This window comes from Mustelus asterias, chromosome 15 (assembly GCF_964213995.1).
Source record: "Mustelus asterias chromosome 15, sMusAst1.hap1.1, whole genome shotgun sequence".
In the NCBI taxonomy this organism is placed as follows: Eukaryota; Metazoa; Chordata; class Chondrichthyes; order Carcharhiniformes; family Triakidae; genus Mustelus; species Mustelus asterias.
Window position 1 is genome coordinate 14,632,604 of NC_135815.1, and position 26,969 is coordinate 14,659,572.

The 26,969-nt window shown below is 41.3% G+C and overlaps 1 protein-coding gene across 1 annotated transcript in view; it reads left to right on the top strand.

Annotated features, from left to right (window-relative positions):
- Nucleotides 1–20,004, top strand: part of fez2b (fasciculation and elongation protein zeta 2b) — a 76,608-nt gene extending 56,604 nt beyond the window's left edge. The window contains exons 6-8 of the mRNA XM_078230646.1: nt 9,294–9,369; nt 10,220–10,285; nt 17,832–20,004. Coding sequence (XP_078086772.1) covers nt 9,294–9,369; nt 10,220–10,285; nt 17,832–17,848 — 159 coding nt within the window. The 3' untranslated portion in view covers nt 17,849–20,004. The remainder of the gene's footprint in view (nt 1–9,293; nt 9,370–10,219; nt 10,286–17,831) is intronic.
- The last annotated feature ends 6,965 nt before the right edge of the window (nt 20,005–26,969 follow it).

The following is a 26,969-nucleotide window of genomic DNA, read 5'->3' on the forward strand; positions in this document are numbered from 1 at the left end:
CTTCCCAGGGAGATTTTTTGATTAGTATTTTACCGACAGAATCATGTCATCAAAACTCTTCATTTAGTTATTTGAGATGCCTTGTTCTGCCTGCGCAGTTATCAAACACAGCATCCTTGTATTTCAGCTTGTCAAAATGCAGATAGTTTCCTCCTGCATCTTTCAAAAAACTAATAGAAGACCAATTCCTATAATAGATATGATAAGTAGGTCTCTTTCTTCCTCCCAGTATCTTTTTTCAGATGTATTTTTAAAAGTTTCTTCTCTCTGTCTTGGAGTGCTGGCTGTTTCATCTTTTCAACCTGCAGGGAAGTGGCAAAATTATTTTGACCAAGGCAAGCAAGTTTCAAAGACAGGGCCTCCGGAATTCAAACCTAAGGCAGGAATTCTCCAGTCCTGCTGCGGTGAATGGAGTTTTGGCTTGGCACCATATTCTCTGTCTCGCTTGCAGAGATGGTAGGGCGAATCAGATTGGAGAATCCCGGCCTAACACTTTAATTGAAGGTTTAAGCTTCAAATAGATTCTTCTTTGCTGTGAGATATCTGTCATCCTTTAATTTAAGCAGACTGATTCCCTACAAAGCATAGGATAGGAAATAACATACTTGGAGCTGTCACATCCAACTCAGAGTACTTTATTATTTGGTAAGTTAATTTTGTGTTTGTTTTTTGTCTTTTTGTGATTCCTAACTCCCCTACCCCACCCATCTAAAATGGATAGCAATGACTTTGATAGTAGATCGCAGATATCTTCAATCCTGTGATGATCTTCTACCCAAAAGAACTAGAGTAGTGATGGCACAGAACATCAAAACCCAAGTTGCACGCCACCCTGACTAATATTTCATTATTGTGGATCAAAATCCTATGCAATTATGGAATTTCCTATCCAAGACCATTATTAGGCAGCACAAGAATTGGAGCCATTGAAGGAGAAGGTCCAATGCCATTTTCTCAAAAACAATTACAAAAAAAACCTCGTGAGTATTAATGGTGATGCCATCAATAGGAAAGCAGTGTTGATACTTCTGTTTAAAAGTTTAAACTGATTAGATATTGTAAGACCAACAGTTCCTTATTGAGTCTTTCTGGTTGTGCCTGGTTTTCCTGGGTCAGTGCAAGCACGCATGCTTAACAGTACGGCACACTTTGATGCCTTTGTGTGCCACTATTTCCTCCCAGCGATACAACGTTGTCACTACTCTGCATGTGCATCCTTACCAAAATGTCTGTGCCAATGCAAAATGATGGCCACCACGGTGTAGCCAACTTCCATAAAGGCTGGTAGCACATAGCTTACTCTTCATAGAATCTTCATAGAATCCCTACAGTGCAGAAGGAGGCCATTCGGCCCATCGAGTCTGCACCGACCACAATCCCACCCAGTCCCTATCCCCATAACCCACATATTTACCCTGCTAATCCCCTGACAGGATCGATTTAGCATGGCCAATCAACCTAACCCGCACATCTTTGGACTTTGGGAGGAAACCGGAGCACCCGGAGGAAACCCACGCAGACATGGGGAGAATGTGCCAACTCCACACAGACAGTGACCCGAGGCCGGAATTGAACCCGGGGCCCTGGCGCTGAGAGTAGCAATGCTAACCACTGTGCCACCATACCACCCCAAACACCAGCTGCAATATCAAAGTGGCTTCTTATAAAGAGAGATATTAGGCAAGATTTTCCAGCCTCGCTCGCCCCGAAACTGGAAAATCCCACCCGAGGTCAACGGACCTTTCCATGGTCCGCCCCTCGCCCGCTCCTATTCCCGTGGCGGGTGGGATGGTAAAATTTCGGTCATTAGGTGGCCGCATTTGAAAGTGTTTCAACAATGTTAGTTGACAGAGCAGTTGAATATCTCTAAAATATGCCATGTAGAGTCTGCTTTATATGAAACTAATTAAATTATTTTAAATGATGAGAATTATCAGTTTGCTTCATCTTCACCAGTTTTGCTGTCAGGAGTTCTGTCGCTTTCATATTCTTACAGCTTCTTGTTCACAGCCCTGAAAATCTTCAAGGATGGAATTTAGAAAGACATTTTTTAAATCCCTCAAATTTATTTAATTTTTGGAAATGAATGGAAATATTCAGATGACAAGATATATTTCTGTATCAAAGTTGAATTCATAAGATTATTTACTTTTCTCTGATAGTCAACGTATCATGTTATAATTAGTGTTATATTCAGGTGAGTTTAACTAAATAACTCAAAAGTGAAGTTGTGAGAAATTAGATGTGATCCCTTATTTATTATATCACCGTGCTGATTACAGTGATACAGCTATTACTTTTCCACACAAGTGATGCAAAGGTTCTGATTTTAAAGATAAATTCTAGATCCGGAAACATGAAACTTGCTTGGGCTTGTTAATACAGTGCGTATCTTTCAACATTGTAAAGGTGATCTTTTAATGTGTGGTTTAATGCTTTATGTTTAATAGTTGGTCCTCATCTTGTATCTTCTTGCTCTTGTCCTTGCTCTGTGTGTTGGTTGCGAGCCTGTGATTTCATGTGCTCTTTCTCTGTCCTTTTTCTGCTTTCTGCTGCTTCAGCGTTTCAGCATGGAGGGACTCTCAAATGTCATTCAGAATGGCTTTCGCCAGACATTTGGAAGCTCAGGTGGTGAAAAACAGGTGCATTGTATGGTTTATATTTTTATTTCCCTTCCGGTCACCTTTTTTCATGTGGTTACTGCCCGCTTCATTTGTGATCATACGCTGGGTTGATGCTACATAAATTTTATGTACATAGTTTCTCTGTTTATCCAATAAGATTAAAATGCTTTTGTAGAGTTGGGTCTCCCGCTAACATGGGAAACAAAGCAGATCTTTGTTGTACATTAACAACCAGCAATAATGACTGCAGGACAGTCTCTTAAATAGCAAGTGTTTGCTATGTCACCCCAATGGATCGTCCCTTGATGATTAGAAGATATTCCATTGATAACATAATAGCCACCAGGAAATAACTTAGCTGTGTATAAGGAACTTAATTCAACCATTAATTATCCTAAGAATAAATTCATCAGGGGAAACCTAATTCTTGACTTTATAACAAACTTAGCATCTTGATTTAGAGCATGTTTCGTAAGTTGTGTAAAGTTTATTGAGGGAAACAAACAGCAGCACAGGCTAGGAGAAACACACACAAGCATAGCCTGTCTGGTTGGTTGCCTGGCTGAGAAATGGTAGTCATGATGTGGAGATGCTGGCGTTGGACTGGGGTAAACACAGTAAGAAGTCTAACAACAGGTTAAAGTCCAACAGGTTTATTTGGTAGCAAACGCCACTAGCTTTCGGAGTGTGCTGCTCCTTCGTCAGGTGGAGTGGGAGATCTCTCACTCCACCTGACGAAGGAGCAGCAAGCGCTCCGAAAGCTAGTGGCGTTTGCTACCAAATAAACCTGTTGGACTTTAACCTGGTGTTGTTAGACTTCTTACTGTGAAATGGTGCCATCTACTGGTAAAGAATGCTACATGCCTTGCACAATCCGTTCTTTCAGTAATTACAATTTATGGAGGTTTTTATTGGCCAAAAATGATCAGGTATGTTAACAATATGCAAACTAAGAAGTGACTGGACTGCTGAGTATAGGAGCATGAGTAGGCCATTCGGCCCTTCGAGCCTGCTCCGTCATTCAATACGATCATGGATGATTTGGTTGCGTTCTGAACTCTCCTTTCTGACTCCATAAATCTTGAGTCCCTTGTCTATCAAAAACCTTGAATAAATTCAATGACCTAACCTCCACAGCTATCTGGGGAAGAGAATTCCACATACTAAATGACCCTTCGCAAGAAAAGAATTCTCCTCGTATCTGCCTTAAAAAGGAAGACCTCTTATTCTTAAATGATCTCCTCTAGTTCCATTCACCCTGTGAAGAGGGGACACCTTCATATCATCTACCCAGCCAAGTCCCCTCAGGATCTTATGTTTTAATAAGGTAACCTCTCATTCTTCTAAACTCAGTGGTACAGACCCAATATGTTCAGTATTTCTTCATAAGATAAGTTCCTCAACCCAAGAATGGGAACCTTCTCGGTACTGCTTCTATCTAAATTATATATATATTTTCAAATAAACAGACCAAAACTGTATCCAAGATGTAGTCTCGCCAATGCTCTGTACAGCTGCAGTCAAACTTCTTCCTTTGCAGTAAATGGCAACATTTCATTTCCCTTTTGAATCACCTGCTGTACCTGCTACTAATTTTAATGATCCATGTACCAGTACAACCAGATCCATTGTACCTCTGCGTTCTGAAATAGCTCTCCAATTAAATAGTATATTGCTTTCTATTCTTCTGCCAAAGTGAATAACTTCACATTTTCTCTCTTTGTCCTCCATCTGCCAGATTTTTGACCACTTACTTAACCTGTCTGTATCTCTTTTTGGTGTCTCTGCCTGCTTTTGGCAACTTACTCTCGCTACCTATCCCAGTGTTATCAGCAAACTTAGCTACCAGACATTCGGTCTCGACACTAATCCCTGGTGATGACCCATTTATCCCTGCTCTCTGCTTCCTGTTAGCTAACTAATCCTTCATCCATGCTAAAATGTTACCCCCTACACCATGTTCTCTCTTAGCTTTCAGCTTCTTATTTCCAGCAAATAATGCATGAGAACTTTTCAAACCCCTTGACCACCTCCATTCGAGGGCCAGAGCGTCAGATAAACAGGGAGAGCATCACCTTCAACCATTCTCACCTGGCATTTATACAAGGATTGTTTGATATATTTTGGGAGCAGGAATCCAAGCTTACATTGCCTTTTCTTGGCTGAAGATACTGTGTGTTAATCAAGTTAAAAGGCTCAGGGTTCACTTCTCACTCCAGGATTTGAGCACAAAAATCAAAGTTGACACTCTAATACAGTGCCGAGGGAGTGCTGTATTGTTGTAGGTGCTATTTTTCAGATGAGATGTTAAACATCGGGTGGACATAAAAGATTCCATGACACTATTTCGAAGAACAGCAGGGTTCTGCTGTGTTCTGGCCTAAGTTTGTTCCTCAATCAACTTTGCAAAGGCAGGATATCATCACATTGCTGTTTGTGGGAGTTTGTTTGCTTGCTGCCATGTCTCTTTCTGCCCCCCACACGTAGAAGTGAGTTTTATAGCCAGTGAGATTACTGTATCATTTGGATGTAAGGAAGCACCTGGACTTCACTCAGCACCCTCAGGGCATTGCCAAAATCTAGAATTAGCTGCCTCAAAAGATAATGCTTGTACTTTAATGGGTTTTGCTGGTCACGCCACAGTTCTTTTTGAATCATGAGACATTCATATAAAGATGACACAACCAGACTTCTTGTCTTCATGTAAAGTTAAATAATGAAAATACTAAAATTGACTGGCTGAGAATTCACAAATATCGAAACTTTGCAAAAAAAACTTCGCTTGAATCATTATTTCTTGGTAAATACTTGGGAATAGGAAGTGATTTGATAAATAAGAAATTTCTTTGAACAGGATTATAGTTTGATCAGGTCTCCCTGGGAGAAAATTGCATCAAGCATCGTGCATTAAGTTGGCATTACATTAGTCCTTTGCTTACTGATGAAATGTGAAAGTAATTTTCATTCTCATTTCACCAAAGAATGATATTGAAAAATGTTGAAGTTGTCTTCTCATTTGACAAGAAATACACCTCTATTTCATGGTTTTTGGCATAAAAATATTTCTTATTAGTGTAATGGCAATATATGTGAGAAAACTGTCATAATTGTATTGGTCAGACCTGATGTCACTTTGCACTGTTCATAAATTCAAGGATGGTCCAACAAAATAAGCAAAACCATGAGCTGGTTTAACGTACAGTAAATGTTGAACCACATGTAGCTTGACAATTTGATGCCTTGATTAAAGCTGGCACTACCTCAGTGCAATACTAAAGGAAGGTGCTTCATGTGCTATATTTTCAATAAGTCAATAAACTGAGGTTCCCTCTGTATGGCAGCACTGTTGTATGCAGTTGGGGATGGAGTTGTCCTGGGAGTCCTCAATTTTAACTTCAGATTCCATGAAGCGTCTCATTGCATCAGGTCAAACATGTCCAAGCCAGAGGATCAACCCTGGTTCATTGAAGAGAGTGAGTGAGCGGGCGGGCGGTGCGAGCAGAAGGGCGGTGTGAGCGAGCACCGGGCAAATCTACAAATTAGGTGTTGTTAACCTGGTGAAGCTACCACACGGGGCTATTTGCGAGCCAAACAACATAAGCAGCAAGTGATAGAGCTAAGTGATTCCATAATCAACAGAACAGATCTAAGCTCTCCAGTTCTGCCACATCCAGTCATGAATGGCGGTGGATAATTAGAAAACTCATTGGAGGATGAGGTTCTACAAGTATCCCCATCCTTAATGATGGGGAGCCCAGCACATTAGTGCAAAAGATAAGGTTGAAGTATTTGCAACAATCTTAAGACAGAAGTGTTGGGTGGATGGTCCATCTCAGCCTCCTCCTGAGGCCCCAGCATCATAGGTGCCAGTCTTCAGCCAGTTTGCTTAACTGCGCATGAAATTAAGATATGACTGACGGCACTGAATACTGCAAAGGGTATGGGCCCTGACAATATTCTAGTACTAAAGGCTTCCAGAACCTGTTGAGCTCCTAGCCAAGCTGTTCCTGTACAGCTACTGATTTCTACCCAGCAATATGGAAAATTGCCTCGGTATGTTCCGTAAACAAGAAACCGTACAGATCCAACCCGGCTAATTATTGCCCCATCAGTATACTCTCAATCTCAATAAAATGGGGGAAGGGATTAACCAACAGTGCTATCAAGTGGCACATGAGTTAGCAATAACCTGCCCACTGACACTCAGTTTGAGGCCTCAAGGGCTACTCAGCTCCTGACTTTATTATAGCCTGGTTCAAACATGGACAAAAGAGCTGAACTCCTGACGTGAGATGAGGTGAGAGTGACTGCCCATTGACACCAAGGTAACATTTGATCAAGTGTGGCATCAAGGAACCCAGGCAAAACTGGGAGTACATGAAAATCAAGGGGAAAACGCTCCATTGGTTAGAGTCATACCTATCAAAAAGGAAGATGGTTGTGGTTGTTTGAGGCTAATCATCTCAACTCCAGGACGTCACTGCTGGAATTCCTCGGGGAAATACCTTAGACCCACCCCTTTTCAGCTGTTTCATCAATGACTTTCCTCATCATAAAGTCAGAAGTGGTGATGTTTGCTGATGACTGCACAATGTTCAGTGTCATTCATGACTCCTCCGATATGGAGCAGACCAAGTCCAAATGCAGCAGGACCGGGACAGTATTCAGGTACAGGACCGGGACAGTATTCAGGTACAGGACCGGGACAGTATTCAGGTACAGGACTGGGACAGTATTCAGGCTTGGGTTAACAGGTGGAAAGTAACATTTGCACCACACAAGTAACCAGGCAATGGCCATCTCTAACAAGAAAGAGAATCTAGCCATCACCCGTTGACATTCAATGGCAGTAGCATCGCTGAATCCCCCAGTGTTAACGTCCTGAGGGTCATTATTGAGCAGAAACTGAACTGGACTAGCCACATTAATACTGTGGTTACAAGAGCATATGAGAAGCTAGGGATCCTGTAAATTGCTTCCTGACTCTCCAGAAACTGTCTCCCATCTACGAGGCATAAATCAGGAGTATGATGGAATATCCACTATTCTACGTAGTGGTAAGGCAGTGGACAACATTAGGCAGGAAATTAGAGAGGCATGTAGCAAGGGCTACAGTGATCATGAGTGCCTTTAATCAACATATAGACTGGGCAAATTAAGTTAGCAATAATATTGTAGCAGATGAATTCCTGGAGTGTGTACGAATTCCTTTTAGATCAGTATGTCAAGAAACCAATGAGAGAACAGGCCCTCATAGATTTGGTATTGTGCAATGAGAATGATTAATAATCTTGTTGTCAAGGATCCTTTAGGGAACAGTGACCATAACATGATGGAATTCTTCATTAGGTTGAAAGTGAAGTAGTCCAATCCAAAACTAGGGTCCTAAATCTAAACAAAGAAAACTATGAAGGTATGAGGGATGAGTTGGCCACAGTAGATTGGGGAATTTCATTAAAAGTTGTGGCAGTGAATAGGCAATGGCTAATATTTAAGGAACGAATACATGCATTGCAACAGTTAATTCCTCACCTCAAGAATTCACCTCTTTTGTCCATGTTTGAACCAAGGCTGTAATGAGGTCAGGAGCTGAGTGACCCTGGCGAAACCCAAATTGGGCATCACTGAGCAGATTATTGCTGAGCAGGTGCTGCTTGATGGCACTGTTGATGACGCCTTCCATCACCTTACTGATGATCAAGAGTAGACGGATGGGGGCAGTGATTGGCCGGGTTGGATTTGTCCTGTTTTGTGTACAGGACATACCTGGGCAATTTTGCACATTTTCAGGTAAATGTCAGTGTTGTAACTGGAAGAGCTTGGCTAGGGGAGCGGCATCCTACCTTGTCAAAAACCTTGCTGAAGTCCAAGTCAAATGCATTGCCCTCATCTAGACACCTGGTCACCTCTTCAAAAAATTCAATTGTTGGTCAGACATGACCGCCCTTTAACAAAACCAAGCTGATTGTTCTTGATTAATCCCTGCCTCTCTAAATGTAGACTAATTCTGTTTCTCAGAATTGCCTCCAATAGTTTTCCCACCACTGAGGTTAGACTGACTGGCCTGCAGTTTCCTGGTTTGTCCCTTCCTTCCTCCCTTCTTGAATAATGATACCACATTGGCTGTCCTCCAGTGCTCTACCACCTCTCCTGTGACCAGAGAGGAATGATTGCCAATTCTATGCAGCTGTACATACTGTATGGTGCTCATCAGTCCTCTGAATAAATTGACGACACTCTGTCATTATGGCCCTTAAGTGTTTATAAATTCATGCATCCTCTTTTCTCATGGTTTGTTCAGTGTAGAGGAATACCTCCTCTGAGTATATTGTCTGTCTGCTATTGTGCTCTTCAGGTGCAGTAACAACTGTGATGTATGGTAGTTATTTACCTGCATGTTTGGTGAATTTTGAAGGCTTGATGTTTAATGTCAGATGCTAATTTGACATTTACCAGTGTCTGAGTAAAAAGCATGTAATGGTGTAATTGAATTTAGTACGATAGGACATTACTAGAAGCTTTCCCTCAGCCTCTCCTCCCACTGGCTTTAGCCTGCAGCCAGTGGTGATCCAGACAGACTTAATGGATAAATGCAACTTGTGTTACCAGTTATATCCTAATGTTGTACATGGCAGATTACTATCATCTATTTTACTCTTTTTATGACAGTATTTGACAACAGTCATTCCTTATGAGAAAAAGGCTGGTCCCCCATCTGTAGAAGATCTTCAAATTTTGACCAAAAGTGAGTATAAATGATTTTATAAATTCCAAATGTTAAACTGAGCTCTGAAAACACTGAGGGAAGAATTTATTTTACCATTATTTTGAATAAATTATTATTGTATTTTTTTATTCTCATAATTTACTGGGAGCAGATTGAATTCCCCCTGTTTAATTGTGCTTAATTACGCATGTTAGTGAGCTAAAACCAATTCAAATAAGTGGCTGAACTTAATTAAGCTGTAATTTGATGACCCTAAATAGGTATACAGAAGTGTATAGCTACAGATAGCATTCAGGTGGCCTTTATGATGGGTGCTGCCAGTATATGGTCCTAAAGACAGAAAGGACCAATGGTTCAAAGCATTACTGACTAAAAGCCCACCATGCTTGAATTATCCATAAACATGTTTGCGAACTGTTCCCAAATATTGTCCCTTAAAATTTCAGGTAGCCCACTCGGTGCCGTTGAATTGGTGGCCCAGCATTGGACATATCTCTGGCGCCATTACGGTACAAAAGATAGTCCCATGAAATTGGTTCATTGGTCTTACCTGGTTTCTGTTGTTCCTGATTTATGCTTCATGATATCTACTACAAAAAAGGGCTATGTGTTTGGAGGCTAAACCTGAATCAACCTGCAGTTTTAATTATTATTTGTTGCTAAAGTAGTGAGCACAAAACAATTAATGCATTTATTCATGCCCATTTCCATTTAAATAGTTTGTACTTTATATTTGTGACTGCTATGTGTTTAGTCTTCTGATTATTTAAAATATTGCAAAAACCGTTCTTTGCTTCATTGTACTTAGCTTTTCCTGAGTTAAGAAAGTGTTAATTTGGAAATCTAATTGTTGGCATCTCCCTTTAAGTCCTTCAGGCAATGAAGGAAGATAGTGAGAGAGTGCCAAGCTTGCTGACAGATTACATTCTGAAAGGTTGGTGCAGAATTACTTTCTAAATTGTTCACTGATCCGTTAATAAGTAAATTGCTGATAAATTTGATCTGTACTTTGATATTGTCTTATTTCTGCATTGAAATTTATTGCAATGATCTCTAACATGCTTCAACTAATTCTTTTATTCAAACGTGGTTATTTCAAACAGTATGGTGCAGTTCTGACCTGTATTGAGACTGCCAGCATTTGTTAGTACAGGAAGGAGACTAAAATGTTGCCGTACTTGATTACGTGAGAATTGCCAAGGAATACTTCAAGTAAGATCTTGGATGTGCATCAGCCAAATGTAAAATCAAGATCTGGTGACTATACTTAGAACAAATGGCCTACTAAAATCTAAGACTATTGAAAGCATTCTGATAGATCACCATTTTGCATCTTAACCTAATTTTACCAGCTCGGAAAGGTAAACTAGTGGAGATCTTCATGGATGTTAAACAGTCAGTATGTTCATGGAGGTGTTTGGCAAACCATTTTTGCCGATAAACGATGAACACAGTGACATTAAAACACTTGCCGTGATGCCAGCTAATATTAGCTGGAGTTTGTGCGAGACCTGTTTGAATACTATATTGCCATGTAAAGTGCTTGCATTTAGGCAACATCTGCAAGGGGTTTCCCCAATCTCCATTGGCCAGAAGTTCAGAGTAATCAGAGAAATGGTGATTCCTCAGAGACTCCTCTAAAGTAATGGAGGGTAATCCGAAGAATTGCTGTGGATATTCTAGGCGACAATGATTAACGCATGCTGGTAATATTGTTACTCGGAGCTAGGTATCTTTTTATAGGATCCTTTCTAAAATTGGATCTGAGTTTATTATTGGGACATGTTAGTAGATATACTGTATATCTTGCTCATTTCTATAACTGATCTAGTAGTGTCTGATGCTTACACTGCATGTTCAAATTAAAAGATGTTTTATTTTCCAGCACTATTGACCAGTAAATCATGAGGCATGACCATGCCTTCAACCTGCTTATAAAAATTGGGGTAACCATTCAGAAGTGATTCTATGCCTGTAAAGCTTGAGGGCATCAAATACATCAATTACTGCATGCTCTTCCTCCTCTTTCCTTTCTGGTTTTATTTCCTTCCAAACTAGAAATAATTTATTAATTGTTATTCATGAATACAACTTAAAATGAAACTAGATTGTTGTCAAAGTGAAAGCTTGTAGCAGAGAAATTTCATTTGAAGGGTTTTCATCCTGTGACAGCGCTTCAAACACAAAACCTTTCTCTGCATGCTGCACACACAATGTGCATTATCTGGAAACAATATGGCATGTTACTAAGCAACCTTCATTGCCTATAGGTGTACCACAAAAAGCCCTCATTACAGCGCTGATTTGCTGTAAGCAAATTTGCCATTGTAAGTTAATCTTCAGACACTTTACAGCAAGCTAACTCTAATTGTTCAACACATGACAGTGAAGATAAAGAGAAAAATGATTAATAAAAAGTAAAAGAACAGAGCAGAAAGATACACTTCATAGAAAATTGTACCACGGAGACAGATGGATTTGTTTCCCCCATTGTTGCTGGAGCTAGGTGAACCTGTGGAAATGGATAATTCAGTCACTGATAGTTTTGCAATTGACTTCTGGAAATATGGCCTATATCTAATCATTTAGCCAGAGTTTTCAACTTCATGGTTAGGGCTGGGATGGCACTTCAATTTTTAAGGAAAATTCTTATAGATCACTTTTACAACATTCATTTGAGTACAAAAACTGCAATGGCCACACGACTGTGGTAGGCATTTTGTGAAAATTGTCTTGAAATTTATGAATAAAAGGGTTATTCCTTTTTCCCCACCCCTACCCTACCTACACACAAGTCAGGCAAAGTACACCCAAGGTGGATTCTACCTGACCTGACTTGAAGCTGCATGTAGTTCTGGAGATTAAAGCTTTCTACATCGGTTTGACCTTCCCTCAGTGCAGAGGTATATCCAGAAATGAGAACAGAAATGTCAAATACTACCCTGAGGTAACAGCCACCAGCTTTGGGGCTGTTGATGGCTGTCCAAGATCAATAGTTGGAAGACCTCCAGTCGTAATGGCCATCTTCTTGGTCCTGTAAAAAGAAAAGACTTGTCTTTTCACTGCCTTCAGGACTTGGGCCTTGGATTTTCTCAGACTGAAAGTGGGTGCAGGAGCTAAGGGACCTGGATATATATGTGCATAAATCAGTGAAGATGGCAGGTCAGGTTGAGAGCGCGGTTAATAAAGCATACAGTATCATGGGCATTACTAACAGGGATATAGAGTACCAGAGCAAGGAGGTTATGTTAAACTTTTGTAAGTCACAAGTTTGGCCTCAGTTAGAGTATAGTGTCCAGTTTTAGGCACCACACTTTAGGAAGGATGTGCAGGATTTAGAGAGAGTGCAGGAAAGATTCATGAGAATGGCTCCAGGTATGAGGAACTTCAGTTATGAAAGTAGATGGGGGAGGTTAGGACTGTTTTCCTTAGAGATTTGATAGAGGTATTCAAAATTTTAAGGGATTTGGTCAGAGTAGCCAAGGAGAAACTATTTCCAGTCATGAAAAGATCGAGAATGATGGGACACAAATTTAAAGTAATTGGCAAAAGAAGCAAAAGTCACATGAGGAAAAATATTTTCACTCCGTGGTTGATTAGGGTTTGGGATGCACTGCCTGAGAGTGTGGTGAAGGCAGGTTCAATTAAAACATTCAAAGGGGACTTAGACTGTTATCAGAAAAGAAGGAATGTGCAGGATTATGGGGAGAAGGCAGAGAAATAGCACAGGGTGAGTTGTTCGTTCGGAGAGCTGGTGCAGACATGATCGGCGAAATGGCCTTCTCCTGCACCGTTACAATTCTGAGAGAGCAAACTCCATCAGAGAACCCCCAGGAATTATGTGGGCAAAACAAAGGGGTGTAAACCCAGCATTACAAGGCCCTTCTTCCCCCTTACCATGTCTTGCACCTGGGAAGTAAGTGTGCCTGAGTAAAAGCAAGAGGTGGGGGGAGGGGGGTGAGATCACCTCCATAGAGTCATTCAGTGAGATTTAATACATGTAAAGGAACATTTTAAAATCCAGTTCAGAAGCTCTTTGAACTGTTGAAAGTGATAGATAATCCAAAAGGTATCTCCAAATAGAAGTGCTTCAGATGTCATTATTTAAAGGTGTTCAAAATATCTTATAAAAAACTCACCAAACAGAATTGCAAAGATCTTAAGTGTATGGATGTTCAAAAGCAGTTATAAAGTTAATACCAGACTAATCCATTAGTCATTATGGTGACAGGAAGAGTGTGATTTTCCCCCAGAATGCAGGTTTGAGACTGTAGCCTGTTTAACAACCCAGCTTTGGTTGTGACAACCATGCAACCTTTCAGTTTAGCAATCAGACGGTGCAGCTTTAGAGAACTGAGCTGCCCATGAATAGAGATAGTTAACATTCTAGCTTTATTCCATTTTACACGTATGGGCTCCCTGTTGACCAACACCAATTCTGGTGCCTAGTGTGGAAAGTCCAGAGCTAAGCTTTGGCTTCCTTTCTGTTTGAGAACATACTGACCACATGGAGGTATATAGTTCCAGTGGAGAATCACTGCAAAATTGAAAGATCATTTGTGACACTAACAAACTCAAAGTCACCTAAATGAATTTAATAACGGTGGTAAAGTGGATTGAAAAACTGTTTTGGTCTTTAATTCTCTTCAGGTTTTTTTTTTCTTTTGTTTTTTGTTTCTGTTGAATTTACATTTTCTTTCCTTTCCTCTTTCACCTGACTTTTCTTTGTTTTGCTTTTTTGTTGTGCTAGCGCTCGTATAAAGGCTGGATTGACTGAGGTTTGTGTATTTGTCTGAAGAACAGGGGGCTCTGGGATGTCTAATGTAACTGGAACTTGTATATTTATGTAGCTCTTAGGAACTGGTATCCTGCTCATTTAACATGATGCAAAAGGATTTATTACTTGGATAGTGGGAGAGAGTTATGCTAATGAAGAGATTTCATGCATGCTTATCACCTTCCCAGAGATTCTAATTAACTACCTTTTAACCAATTCATTTTTAATATAATGTATACCATACCTTGTGTTTCACTCTCGAGCAGATATGTTTCATCACAGCACTGCTGGTAGAAAGAGGTTTGTTTATTATGTAAACTTGCGTAATAAGTCACCTGACTCCCTTTTCTCCACAAAAAGAAGTTGTTGTTCTTCTCTCCCATATCCATGGCATTCTCTGTGGATGAGAAGCAGCAGCATTCATGCTGTGCTTTTATCTTCATAGATCTGGTACAGTTAGCGAGCCCTTTTACTAAGTGAAAAAATAAACTAGATATACAGTCAGTGAAGTTTATGGTATTGGGAGAAAACCTCACATCTTTTGTGGAATGACATGCCTCATCTTCGAAAGAAATGACTGTTGGTTTGTTAACATCTGTAATAATTAAAGTCTCTAGTGATGTATAGGACAGCTAATTAGGGGAACTAAAGCCATATATGGACCCTGAAGCTGGAATGTAAAATTGCTGCAGGATAATGAACCAACCTCGAGGTAAATCAGCACATTGAGGATGAGGTTTTAAGGCCCTGTATCTTTTTAATTAATATAAGGGCCTGAAGTGTGTTCTCTGTCTTCCAGGAGACCAGATTCTCTACAATGAATACTAGCTCTGTGTTCTGTTTGTGATTTTTGGGTAGTGCTTGCATAAGATCGGGAAGGTGGCAGGACAGGTGGATAAGGTGGTAAAGAAAGTGTATGGAATCCTTTCCTTTATTGGATGAGGTTTCGAATACAAAAGCAAGGATGTAATGTTGGTTAGGCCACAGCTGGAATCTTGTCACAGTTCTAGTCACCACATTACAGGAACAATATAATTGCTGTGGAAAGGGTGCAGAGGAGATTTACAAGAATGTTGCCCGGGCTTGAAAATTGCAGTTCAGAGGAAAAAGTGGATAGGCTAGTGTTGTTTTCATTAGAACAGAGGAAACTGAATGGTGACCTAATTGAGGTATGCAAAATTATGAGGGGCCTAGATTGTGTAGACAGGAAAGATTTGTTGGCCCTGGCTGAGGGCCAAATACTAGGAGGCATAGAGTTAAGGTGATTAGCAGAAGGATTAGAGGGCATATGACAAAAAAGCTTTCTCACCCAGAGGATGGTGAGTGTCTGGAATTCACTGCCCAAATTGGTTGCGGCGGAGATGCTCAACTCATTTAAAGGGTACCAGAATCTATACCTGAAGGGCGGTAACCTGTTACGGCTATGGAGCAGGAAAGTGGGATTAAAATGAGGGGCTAGTTTCTATTTATTTTTTGGCATGCGTAGACATGATGGTCTGAATGGCCTCTTTCTGAACCCTAACTTTTGTATGGTTTCTGTGATTCTATCTTGGTGCTTTTGGAAATTGAGAGTTAGAAATTCATTCACATAGCACTAGTTATAACATTGCTCTTGAAGAATGCTGTGCAGGTAGCTGGTAGTAGTATTATGCCAAAATCTTTCTGCCCTGGTGAGTGTGTGGAGGGTGAAGGAAGTTTATGATTATGAAACACTTTTTTCACTTTTCCATCAGGTTTAATCTGGGATAGGAACCCTTCCCACTGAAAAACATTATAGCATCTTGGAAAAAAACCAAAACGAGCTTTCTCACAGGTCCCCTTTCATAGCAGATAAGCTTCTTTTTAGGTGCTTCTGTCTTTTCTCCCCCCCCCCTGCTGGCCCCAATTCTTCCCCATGGGCCACCAAACAAACTATAACACATTCTCTGAATAGAAAGCATTGTAGATTGTGTAGATGGGAGGTGGAAGGTACTAAGGGATGGAAACTAATTAAAATGAGTAAGCAAAATGTTGAAAATTGGAGTTCATTCTGGGGAAATGTGAGATCATCCACTTTGGATCCAAGAAAGATGATTAAATATTTTGATGCGAGACTAGAAGTGGTGGAGTTTAGGTGTGTCTGTACACAAATCACTAAAAACTAGTGCACAAGAATGCAAAGTAATCAAAAAAGCTAATGGAATGTTGGCCTTTATCTCAAGGAGGTTTGAATTCAGAATTGAGGAAGTGATGCTTTTGTGTAGATCCTTGTGTCCAAATTGGACATCATGGGGGGGGATTTTCCCATCCCACCCGCCACAGGAATCGTTGTGGGCAGACCACGCAAAAGTCCGTTGACCTCAGGTGGGATTTTCCGGTTTTGGGGCGAGCGTGGCCAGAAAAATCCCACCCCACATCTCAGACGGGATATATTGGCCTTGGAGTGGATACAGTGCAAATTCAGCAGAATAATATTGGGATTTAAAGGGTTAAATTATGATGACAGATTTCATAAACATGATTTGTATTGCCTTGAGGATGTCTCCATCAGGCTGTTTAAAATTACAAAATAAAAATATTTCCTATTGTGAGTAAATCCAGAACAAGAAAGGGTAAAGTTTAAATTAGAGCGAGGCCATTTCAGAGTGAAATCAGAAAGCTTTCTTTCCCCCCACACAAAAGGTACTAGAAATCAGGAACTCTTGTATTTCTGTCCCCACAACACCTACCGCACGCCACCTAACTGCTCACCTGTCTTGGAGGAGAATGTGCAGTGGGTGGTATTCCCTTAAATCTGATGCCCTTCTTCGAAATGGTAGTGTAGCAGGTTTAGATGGTGCTGTTGATGGATCCTTGATGAGGTGCTGCAGTAAGATGGCATGCGCTGTTGCTGCTGAGTGTTGGTAGTGGAGGGAGTGGACATGGAAGTTGGTGGATGGGATGCTTTGTCCTGGATGGTGTTGAGTTTCTTGATCATTTTGGAACTGCACTCGTCCAAGTGCACAAGTGGGAAGCATTCCATCACATCCTTGTGCCTTGTAGATGTTGGACAGGCTTTGGGTAGTCAAGAGGTGAGCTACTCACCTGCAGGATTCTCAACTTCTGACCTGATCTTGGAGCCATGATATTTATGTAGCTGGCCTAGTTAAATTTCTGGTCAGTAATGACCAAGATGTTGGTACAAAATTCAGCAATGGTAATTCTGTTGTTTGCCAAGGATGTGATTAGAATTGTGAGGTTATGCTCATCAGGTAGGCTGCATCTCTTCTTTTGAAAAGATAAGGCTGAGGAGTGACCTAATGTCCATCTTTAAAGACGGAATTGGCAAAAGGAGATAGTGAACGTGTTTCCACTTATGAGGAAGTGAAAAGCTAGAGGTCATCAATATGACACTCACAAAGAAATCAAATAGGAAATTTAAAAGAAATCTCTTTACCAAAGACAGTGGTGCGAATGTGGAACTTGCTACCATGTAGGGTAGCTAAGGCAAATGGTATATATTTAATGGCATGGTAAATGGTATTTAATATGGATGTATTTAAGGGGAAGTTACATAAACGTATGAGGAAGAAAGAAATAGAGGGTTATGCCGACAGAGTTAGTCAAAGTTTGAGTGGAGCATGAACAATGGCATGGACTGGTTGGTTCAAATAGCCTGTTTCTGTGCTGTAAATTCTGTGTAATTTCCAATTCTACTAATAATGTGCTTCTATTCTTTTTGCAGTGCTCTGCCCAACTTAAAGCCAGCACTCGTTTCTTCACACCAGAGGGGCATGAAGATCGCATTCTGCTGACTCCCATGAAGAGAAAAACACCTTTACTTTCCCATGCTTCCCAGTCTACTAATTTATCTTATCCTAGAATGTCTTGCTTAGCTTGTCCTATTTTAATCTCACTAGTCCTCAGAGAGTAGTTTTATCGCATGGCAGTGAAGATTTCTCCCTCCCCATCCCGGACATCGTAGCGACAGTGTTAGACAACCTGCCTGCAGGTTCAAGTGTTACCACCATGCCTCAGTGCAAACCCAGCTGGTTGTTTTTACCAGAGCGTAGAACAAAAGAACAGCTGTACAGTTTTAACCATGAGTATTGTATTAGCAGCGTAATATCTATTTTTACAATGTGTAGGATCTAGAGAAGTTAACTTTTTATCATTAAGGGAAACTGTTCAAGCAACAGTGGATGTAAATAGGCTCAAGAATTTTAACCAAACCCATAAAGCAGCAGACCTGTATTTTATTATTTATTCCAATTATGCTAATTTTCAAAAAGGGAACAAATAATTTAACTGCACTACTGAGGGACCCTGTCACATCATGGCTCCTGAATTGCAGTGCTCGCTAACAGCCCTTTTTGGGGGTTTTAAACGAGTGCCAGGTTTGAAAATGTAATAAGCACCCAAGTTGCTGCTGATTGCAAACAAACAGAATTCTGTAAATTTGTGTGATCTGTTTCTGAACATCCTCCCAGAGATGGGATTTGAGACCACGTGTTGTAATGAAGGAGGAGCTCATCTGCCAATAGATTTGCTTTTTCTGCCCATGCAACTCTTATTTAGATTGAACAATGCACAATGTTATTAAAGAATTACTCTTATTGGTTACAAAAGCTGAGACCTGATCCTTCCTCTCCCCTCCTCCAAAACCTGTCCCTCACTTGGGTATTTTTAAAAGTATATTTTCATAGCAATGTGACCATAATGCTATCGATATTGGCCTCCATTGTGTTCTTGTTGCGTCTTGAAAAAGATCTTTTGGAAGTTCATGTTTATTTGAGGAGAGTACTGAATTCTTTTAGGTGTAAAATGGAAGCTGAGGCAGGCCAACAACAGCAGGGAGGCTGAAATAAAATTGAGCATCAATTGGCTACACCATCTTTATGTTTACTGCACAAAAAGGAAGCGAGTTTGATTTGTGAATTGTGCCAGCTGAATCAGAACACTACTCAACCCGAACCGGACCCAGCACGCAGGCTTCTGTTTGATGGATCATATTGTTGGATGTTTTGTATTCATCCCGTGTCTCAGTTTATCAAAACATACTGATTTATGCTAATCATGTGCAATGAATGTTAATAGGTTCATCATTAGCAGTCTAGTTAAATTATATATTTCTTAATGGTAGACGTAAGAGGATATTATTGTGAATGTGTTTAGCCCATATGTAAATTAAAGGCAGCATGCTAACCATGATTGTAAACTGTGTACGTACTGTGGTTTTCAGTTAAGGTATAATAGGATTTTTTTAAAGTGCTGACTGTACTTCTCCTTTTCTCATTTGTCCCTCCTTTCTTTGCCTTTCACTGCCAAACTTAACAACAAAAATGATGGTAACTAAGCCCCTAAATGTGACTGAGAATCAGTTCACACTACATTGAACCCCAGTGCGTGCAGCAGTTTTGAAGTGAAAGTCCAGCTTTGATACGATTGCTTGCAAGTTTGGCTGGTGGTTCCAGTGAAGTGACTGCTGTGTGGGAAGCAGAGCCTTGTCGTTGTACTGTACCCATCACATGAGATTTACAGGACAGAGGAAAGTCGACATGCACAAAGCACACAAATTAAAAGCTGGTAATGCGACATTACTCGAGCTGCATGAGCAATTATTCTGAAACTATGCTGAAGCATATCACCTTCTAACAGTACCTGCGGAGTCTGTTGAACCAAGCATGCCTGTGTATACACATGCTGTAATAATCCTGTAACTTGGTATGGTTTTCTTTTGAGTTGTGAAATAACTTGTGGCAATGTTTTTGTTAATTCTCATGTAGAATATCAATATTTTTTAAGTGGCAGTAGTCTTAATTTATTATTCCTGTACCTTTGGCAGCTTGTAAAGTTTGTGGCAGTAATTTTATTTCATATTGCAACTCTTTGAGAACAAATAAACTTGATTTACACATTTTGGAGTGTGGAGAAAATGTGCATTGTAGAGTTTTTATCAAAGCAAAGAATGGGGAGATTCTCTGTGCCATGATAATAGGGTAATTGTGGTAGTGGAATCCAGTATTAGATACAATATGGTACACACCTTTGGGGGGGGGGTGTCAAAGGTCAGATGGCTCATGTATGAGAAGATTGTAACCGAATTATTCTTGTGTAACAAGGCTGCAGATGCCTTGTAGTTGTGTGTTCATGCTCTGAAAAATGTGTTGGTAATAGTTTACATCAATGATATCAGTCATTCTGCAATATAAAAACAAGGTAGCTGATCTGATTAATTCATTGAGTAACCAGGAGCAGGCCTTTCAGCCACAAACTTGTTCTGCCTTTTAGTTAGACTATGGCTGATGTGTCTCAAATCAGTTTACAATTTTGTAACCTTTAATGCTGTTACCTACCCTTGTCCATCTCAATTTTGAAGTTTCCATTTGCCCCCTAGCCCCAACAGCCTATTAGGAGAGTGGGTTCAGTTTACCAGTACTCCGTGTTTTGAAATTCTTCCTCACATCATGCTCGAATGTTCCAGTTCTCATTTTAATTCTACTGGAACTCCCCCCCCGCCCCCCCGCCCCCCCCCCCCCCCCCCCCCCCCGCCCCACCTTAAGAAATAGATTCTCACTATCTCCCCTTTTAAACCCTTTAACCGTTTTAAACATGTTTCAGTTAGATCACTCTTCAATCCATATTAGAGTGAATACAAGCCTAGTTGATGCAACTTGTCCTCATAATGTAACTCTGGTTGAGCCACAAAGACCAGAAATGATCCAATTTTAATCCCTATTCTGTACTGAGTTAATTGATATCAGGAGGTACAGGCCTATATCTGCAACTAGCCTCATATACCTGCAAATGATGTCATAGAAATCATAGAAACCCTACAGTGCAGAAAGAGGCCATTCGGCCCATCGAGTCTGCACCGACCACAATCCCACCCAGGCCCTACCCCCATATCCCTACATATTTTACCCACTAATCCCTCCAATCTACGCATCTCAGGAGACTAAGGGGCAATTTTAACCTGGCCAATCAACCTAACCCGTACATCTTTGGACTGTGGGAGGAAACCGGAGCACCCGGAGGAAACCCACGCAGACACGGGGAGAATGTGCAAACTCCACACAGACAGTGACCCGAGCCGGGAATCGAACCCAGGTCCCTGGAGCTGTGAAGCAGCAGTGCTAACCACTGTGCTACCGTGCCGCCCCCATTCTGATTGTTACCCATTGCACATGGATTACAGTAAAAAATACTGCTATCGCTTCTTAGCATTTTGGCTGAGATCAAGTGTTAGATCAAGCCCAAGATGGGATGCAATGCCTTATCTTGTCAGCTTGGATCTTGTTTGTCTCTCTCGAGGGAACCTTGAATTGGATTCAATTGGATTTTGAATTTGGTTTTTGGAGCAAGCAAGGAATGTATTTGGGTTTGCCCGGTCCATTCTGAGCATTGGCTTTGTAACTTAAAGGATGGGGTTAAAAAAATAAAAATAACACTGCTTTGAGAGAATAGGGAAAGAAGAGGAAAACGAGAGAAGACAAAGACAGGCGAAACAACGAAGTTGTGTGTATGCATAAATCACCCAAAGGAGAAAACTGACAATTAATAATAAAAGCAAATTACTGCGGATGCTGGAATCTTAGACCAAAAGAGAAAATGCTGGAAAATCTGAGCCGGTCTGGCAGCATCTGTAAGCATTTGTTTGACAAAGGGTCATCTGGATTTGAAACGTCAGCTCTTTTCTCTCCTTACAGATGCTGCCAGACCTGCTGAGATTTTCCAGCATTTTCTCTTTTGGTGACAATTAACAATGATGGGAGAGGAGTTGGGGGACGGTGTGAGCTATGTTCAGACCGATAATTTGTTTAGTGGAGGCTTTTAAAGGAGAGAGGTTGAGTAGGTATTTGACTTTGGATGTAACTAAATGAATATTTAAAAAGAATAAGAGAGAAATAGAAAAGCAATGGATGAAGAAAATTCACTTTTAATACCATATATAATATATATTGGAGAAAAATGAAGTAGACAATGCCAATGAGAAGGCACGGGCATGTTGTACTCTGGCTGTGATCAGGGGAGGCGATGGCCTAGTGGTATTATCGCGAGACTATTAATCCAGAAACTCAGCTAATGTTCTGGGGACCCGGATTCGAATCCCGCCACGGCAGATGGTGGAATTTGAATTCAATTTAAAAATATCTGGAAATAAGATGACTGTGAAACCGTTGTCGATTGTCGGAAAAACCCATCTGTTTCACTAATGTCCTTTAGGGAAGGAAATCTGCCATCCTTATCCGGTCTGGCCTACATGTGACTCCAGAGCCACAGCAATGTGGCTGACTCTCAACTGCTCTCCAAGGGCAACTAGGGCTGGGCAATAAATGCTGGCCCAGCCAGCAATGCCCATGTCCCTCGAATGAATAAAAAAAAATTAGCACATGGGTATTCCTGGCCAAAGCATTTCAGCATTGAAGCAGACAAAACCCACTGAATCACAGATGGAAGGGGAGCTCAGTCACCTGTTTCTCACCCCAGAGGTCATTCATTACATTGCTGCCTTCCAGTTATGAACTGCGAGATGTCAAGGGACATCGTATGCTATACGATTCCCTATATTAAATAATCATCTACACTATAATTTCCTTCTTGGGAATAGAGACAAGAAATTGGTTTTGGTACATAAACTTCATTTATTTCTAAAGTCTGTCTCAGAAAGAAGAAAACATTTGGATAAAAATGACAATCAGGTTTGATGTACCAAATTGAGCTTAATGACTCTATAAGATTGCTGATTTAATATTCTTTGAGGGGAGCGAATCTGCCCAATGTACTCAGTTTATACTGCATCCTCTGATGAGTCTGCACTTTAAAACTGTGCACCCTGGAACATTAAAGTATTAATATTTGATGAAAGAATTAACTGCAGCTCAAGTTAATTTCAGTTTTAAACATCCCATTGGATAGCTGGCAGTGCGAAGTGCATATTATAACTCGCTGAACAAGGCTGCAAAGCTTGCTCACAGGTGGAGGACTGGGCACCCTTATTAAAGATCAATAAATCTGCACAAGGTTACTATTCTCAAATACATCAAGAAAACAACAGATTGCCAATTACGTTGGTTCACGGAAGATTTTAGGTTTGTGATTATGCAGCTGAATATTAGCAGAAATCTGAACCTAATCTTAGCTAAATGCACAGTAAGAAGTCTCACAACACCAGGTTAAAGTCCAACAGGTTTATTTGGAATCACGAGCTTTCGGAGCACTGCTCCTTCATCAGGTGAGAGAGATCCTCTCCACTTTAAGCCGGCGGTTTGCGGTGTCGATGATAGCCATGATATGGGGATGTATCTGAATGCGACTGTAAATATGCTCTGAACAATGCTGCAAAACCTCGACCCCTTCGGTTTCATTCTGACCCAGACAAAAATACCTGTGATTGCAATTTACTATTACTGACAGAGGAAAAAAAACCATGAACTGGCCTATCTTACATAAGCAATAGTCAGGTACTCGTGGATATGTGCAAGTAGCCTCAGGTAACAGGGATAGAAGGGAAGGATTTCCCTTAAAAGTTCTTATTCCTTTCTCCTTTAAGCACAACAAATGTGCCACAATATAAGCACGGTGGCACAGTGGTTCGCACTGCTGCCTCACAGCGCCAGGGACCCGGGTTCGATTCCCGGCTTGGGTCACTGTGTGGAGTTTGCACGTTCTCCCCGTGTCTGTGTGGGTTTCCTCCGGGTGCTCCGGTTTCCTCCCACATTCTGAAAGACGTGCTGGTCAGGTGCATTGACCCGAACAGGTGCCGGAGTGTGGCGACTAGGGGAATTTCACAGTAACTTCATTGCCGTGTTAATGTAAGCCCTGTGACTAATAAGTAAACTTTAAAATACTCCTGCTAATGCAGTACAACTTCAGATTTAATAAATCTGTTTAATAAATCCACCCAAGACTGGCAATAAAATCACATGTTTACCTTGCTCAGGGGTGCTGGAAGACAGATGTTTTCAGCTACTGGTTAGGCAGATGAGCAGCTCGCATTCAAAGTGATGAGAGCAGAGAGAGAATCCTGCTAACTGCAGAACTAAACTTGTAAAGAAAACCTAGAGGATTGTGGCTTCAGGTATGTGTTGCAAAACAGATCAGATCCTCATGCGCACTGAAATCCATAGAGGGGCTTAATTAACAATTGCATTTTATCTATTATTTCTTTTAATCACATAAAAATATCTCAAAAGTGAACCACTCAAAGTTCTGGTGTCCACACTATAAAAACATGATTTAAAAGACTGCTACCAAAAAATGAGGGTTGCAGCTATAAGGAAATTGTGGAGTTTAGCCCCTTTAAAGGGCAATCTTCTGAAAAAGTCCCATGACCTTTTCCTGACCAATCGGGAACTGAGTTGGGTCTTCACTCCAACTTGTCTAGGCTTGTCCCAGCAGTTAGATCCTAGAGGCATAACTGTGAGCATTAAATCTGCATTGCCTTATATATATTTGTTACTGTTAATAAATGTTCTTTGTTTATTAGTAACTAGTGGAGCCAAGTTACCACAGAAATGTTGACGAGATTGGGGCTTTTGTCTTTAGAAAAATGACTTGGAGGTAACCTGAACGAGGTCTTTAAAATTATGAATGGGTTGAATAGGTTCAATGTGGAGTGAATGCTTCCATTTATGGAGCAATCCAAAACTTAGGAGGTCATCAGTACAAGGTAGTAATAAATCCAGTAGCAAGTGAGGAATGTCTTTACACAATGTGGTTAGATGTGGAATTCACTCCTGCAGGAAATGGTTGAGGGAAATAATGTCTGTGCTTGGGAAGGAAGTTCCAGGAATTTGTTCCAAAGGCAGTGAAGGAACAGCGATATAGTTCCAAGTCAGGATGGTGTGTGGCTGGGAGGGGAATTTGCAGGTGGTGGTGTTCCCATACATCTGCTGTCCTTGTCCCTCTTGGTGGTAGAGATTATGGGTTTGGAAAGTACTGTCACAGGAGCCTTAACAAGTTGTTGCAGTGCTTTTGTAGGCATTGCTGCTACTGTGCGTCGGTGGTGAAGGGAATTAGTGCTTCAGGTGCTGGATGGGGTTCTGATCACGCGGGTTGCTTTGTCCTGGATGGTGTCAAGCTTCTTGTGTTGTTGGAGCTGCACCCATCCAGACAAGTGGGGAATATCCCGTCACACTCCTGACTTGTGTCTTGTAGATGGTGGACGGGCTTTGGGGAGCCAGTTTAACAGATAGGTTTGGTGAAATTATCACTGTACCCTAGCCTGTTGTATTTGTGGAATAGGAAGCCAATTGACCTAAAGGTACAGTCTACGAGTGCTGTGGGAGGGAAGGTACAGTCTGAGAGCTGTGGGAGGGAGAGAAGTTACAGTGTGTGGGTGCTGTTGGAGGGGGAGGGGAAGGTACAGTCTGAGAGTTGTGTGGGGGAGTTACGGTCTGTGGGAGAGTTGGGGGGGTGGAGAGGGAGATATAGTTTGAGTGATATGGGGGTCGGGGAATATACAATTCACGAGGGCTGGCCACCTGACACTTCACTCACTTCATTTGCTTGGCCGCTCTTCATGAATGAGCCCCAACTGTAAACATTGGCTTGATAGCTGACCACAGAGGACGATGGGGTTACATTGCACCCAGTCTCTAAGATCAGCAGATTTTTGGGCAGTGCAAGAATTAGGGTTTGGATGGGAAAGTGGCGTTTACGTTGAAGATCAGCCGTGATGTTAGTGGATGGCCCAACAGGTTCGAGGGGCCGAATGGCCCACTCCTGTTTCTGTTTTGTACGTTCATTTGCTCTGATATTCCTCGCCCAATGGGCTTTCCAGTGGAAAATGCAAAGCGAAAATCAGGAGTAGAAACCCCGAGAAAAAAATTAATTTCCGTCCTTAGCCCAGGGTGCTGAGGTCAACTCACTCAGCACAGATCGTGATTGAGGGCTGGTGCTCCTTCTATTGGCTCAGTTTAATGTTGTTTAGATTTGATTTAATTAATTATTGTCACATGTATTGAGATACAGTGAAAAGTATTGTTTCTTGCGCACTATACAGACAAAGCATACCGTTCATAGAGGACAGTGGAGAAGGAAAGAGAGTGCAGAATGTAGTGTTACAGTCACAGCTAGGGTGTACAGAAAGATCAACTTGGTGCGAATTAGGTCCATTCAAAAGTCTGACAGCAGCACAGAAGAAGCTGTTCTTGAGTCGGTTGGTACGTGACCTCAGACTCTTGTATATTTTTCCCGACAGAAGAAGGTGGAAGAGAGAATGTCCGGGGTGCGTGGGGTCCTTAAATATCCTGGCTGCTTTTCTGGGAAGTGTAGACAGAGTCAGTGGATGGGAGGCTGGTTTGAGTGATGGACTGGGCTACGTTCACAACCCTTTGTAGTTTCTTGCGGTCTTGGGCAGGGCAGGAGCCATTCCAAGCTGTGATACATCCGGAAAGGATTCTATGGTGCAGCTGTAAAAAGTGGTGAGAATTGTAGCGGACAAGCCGAATGATCTATCAGAACGGAGGTTTAAAAAAAAATGAATTTACCTCATTTGGCCAATGCAAAGATTGACGCTTTAAATAGCAAATTAGCTGATCCTCGAGTTGTTTGCAATCAGCAAACCTGCCTCAATGTATCTAAGTGTGTATTTGTGCGTACATCCGACTGAGAAATACCCTGAAACCTTCGTTCAAACTTTGAAATGTGAATACTTCCATTTTCTTGCTGGGGCCGCTGTACAATGTGGGATTACTCGCCTCAAAACAGGGAAGTCATGTTGCAAATTGATTTTGTCACACGGGGCTGAAGGACAACAGATAACCCAGAGCCAGGAAGCTGCAATTTGGCAAAAACTACACCCAGAGTATATTGCGCCTCGCTATCAGTACAGATAAAGGTTCCGTGGGAGTCACACATCTGCTGAGGACAAGTGCAG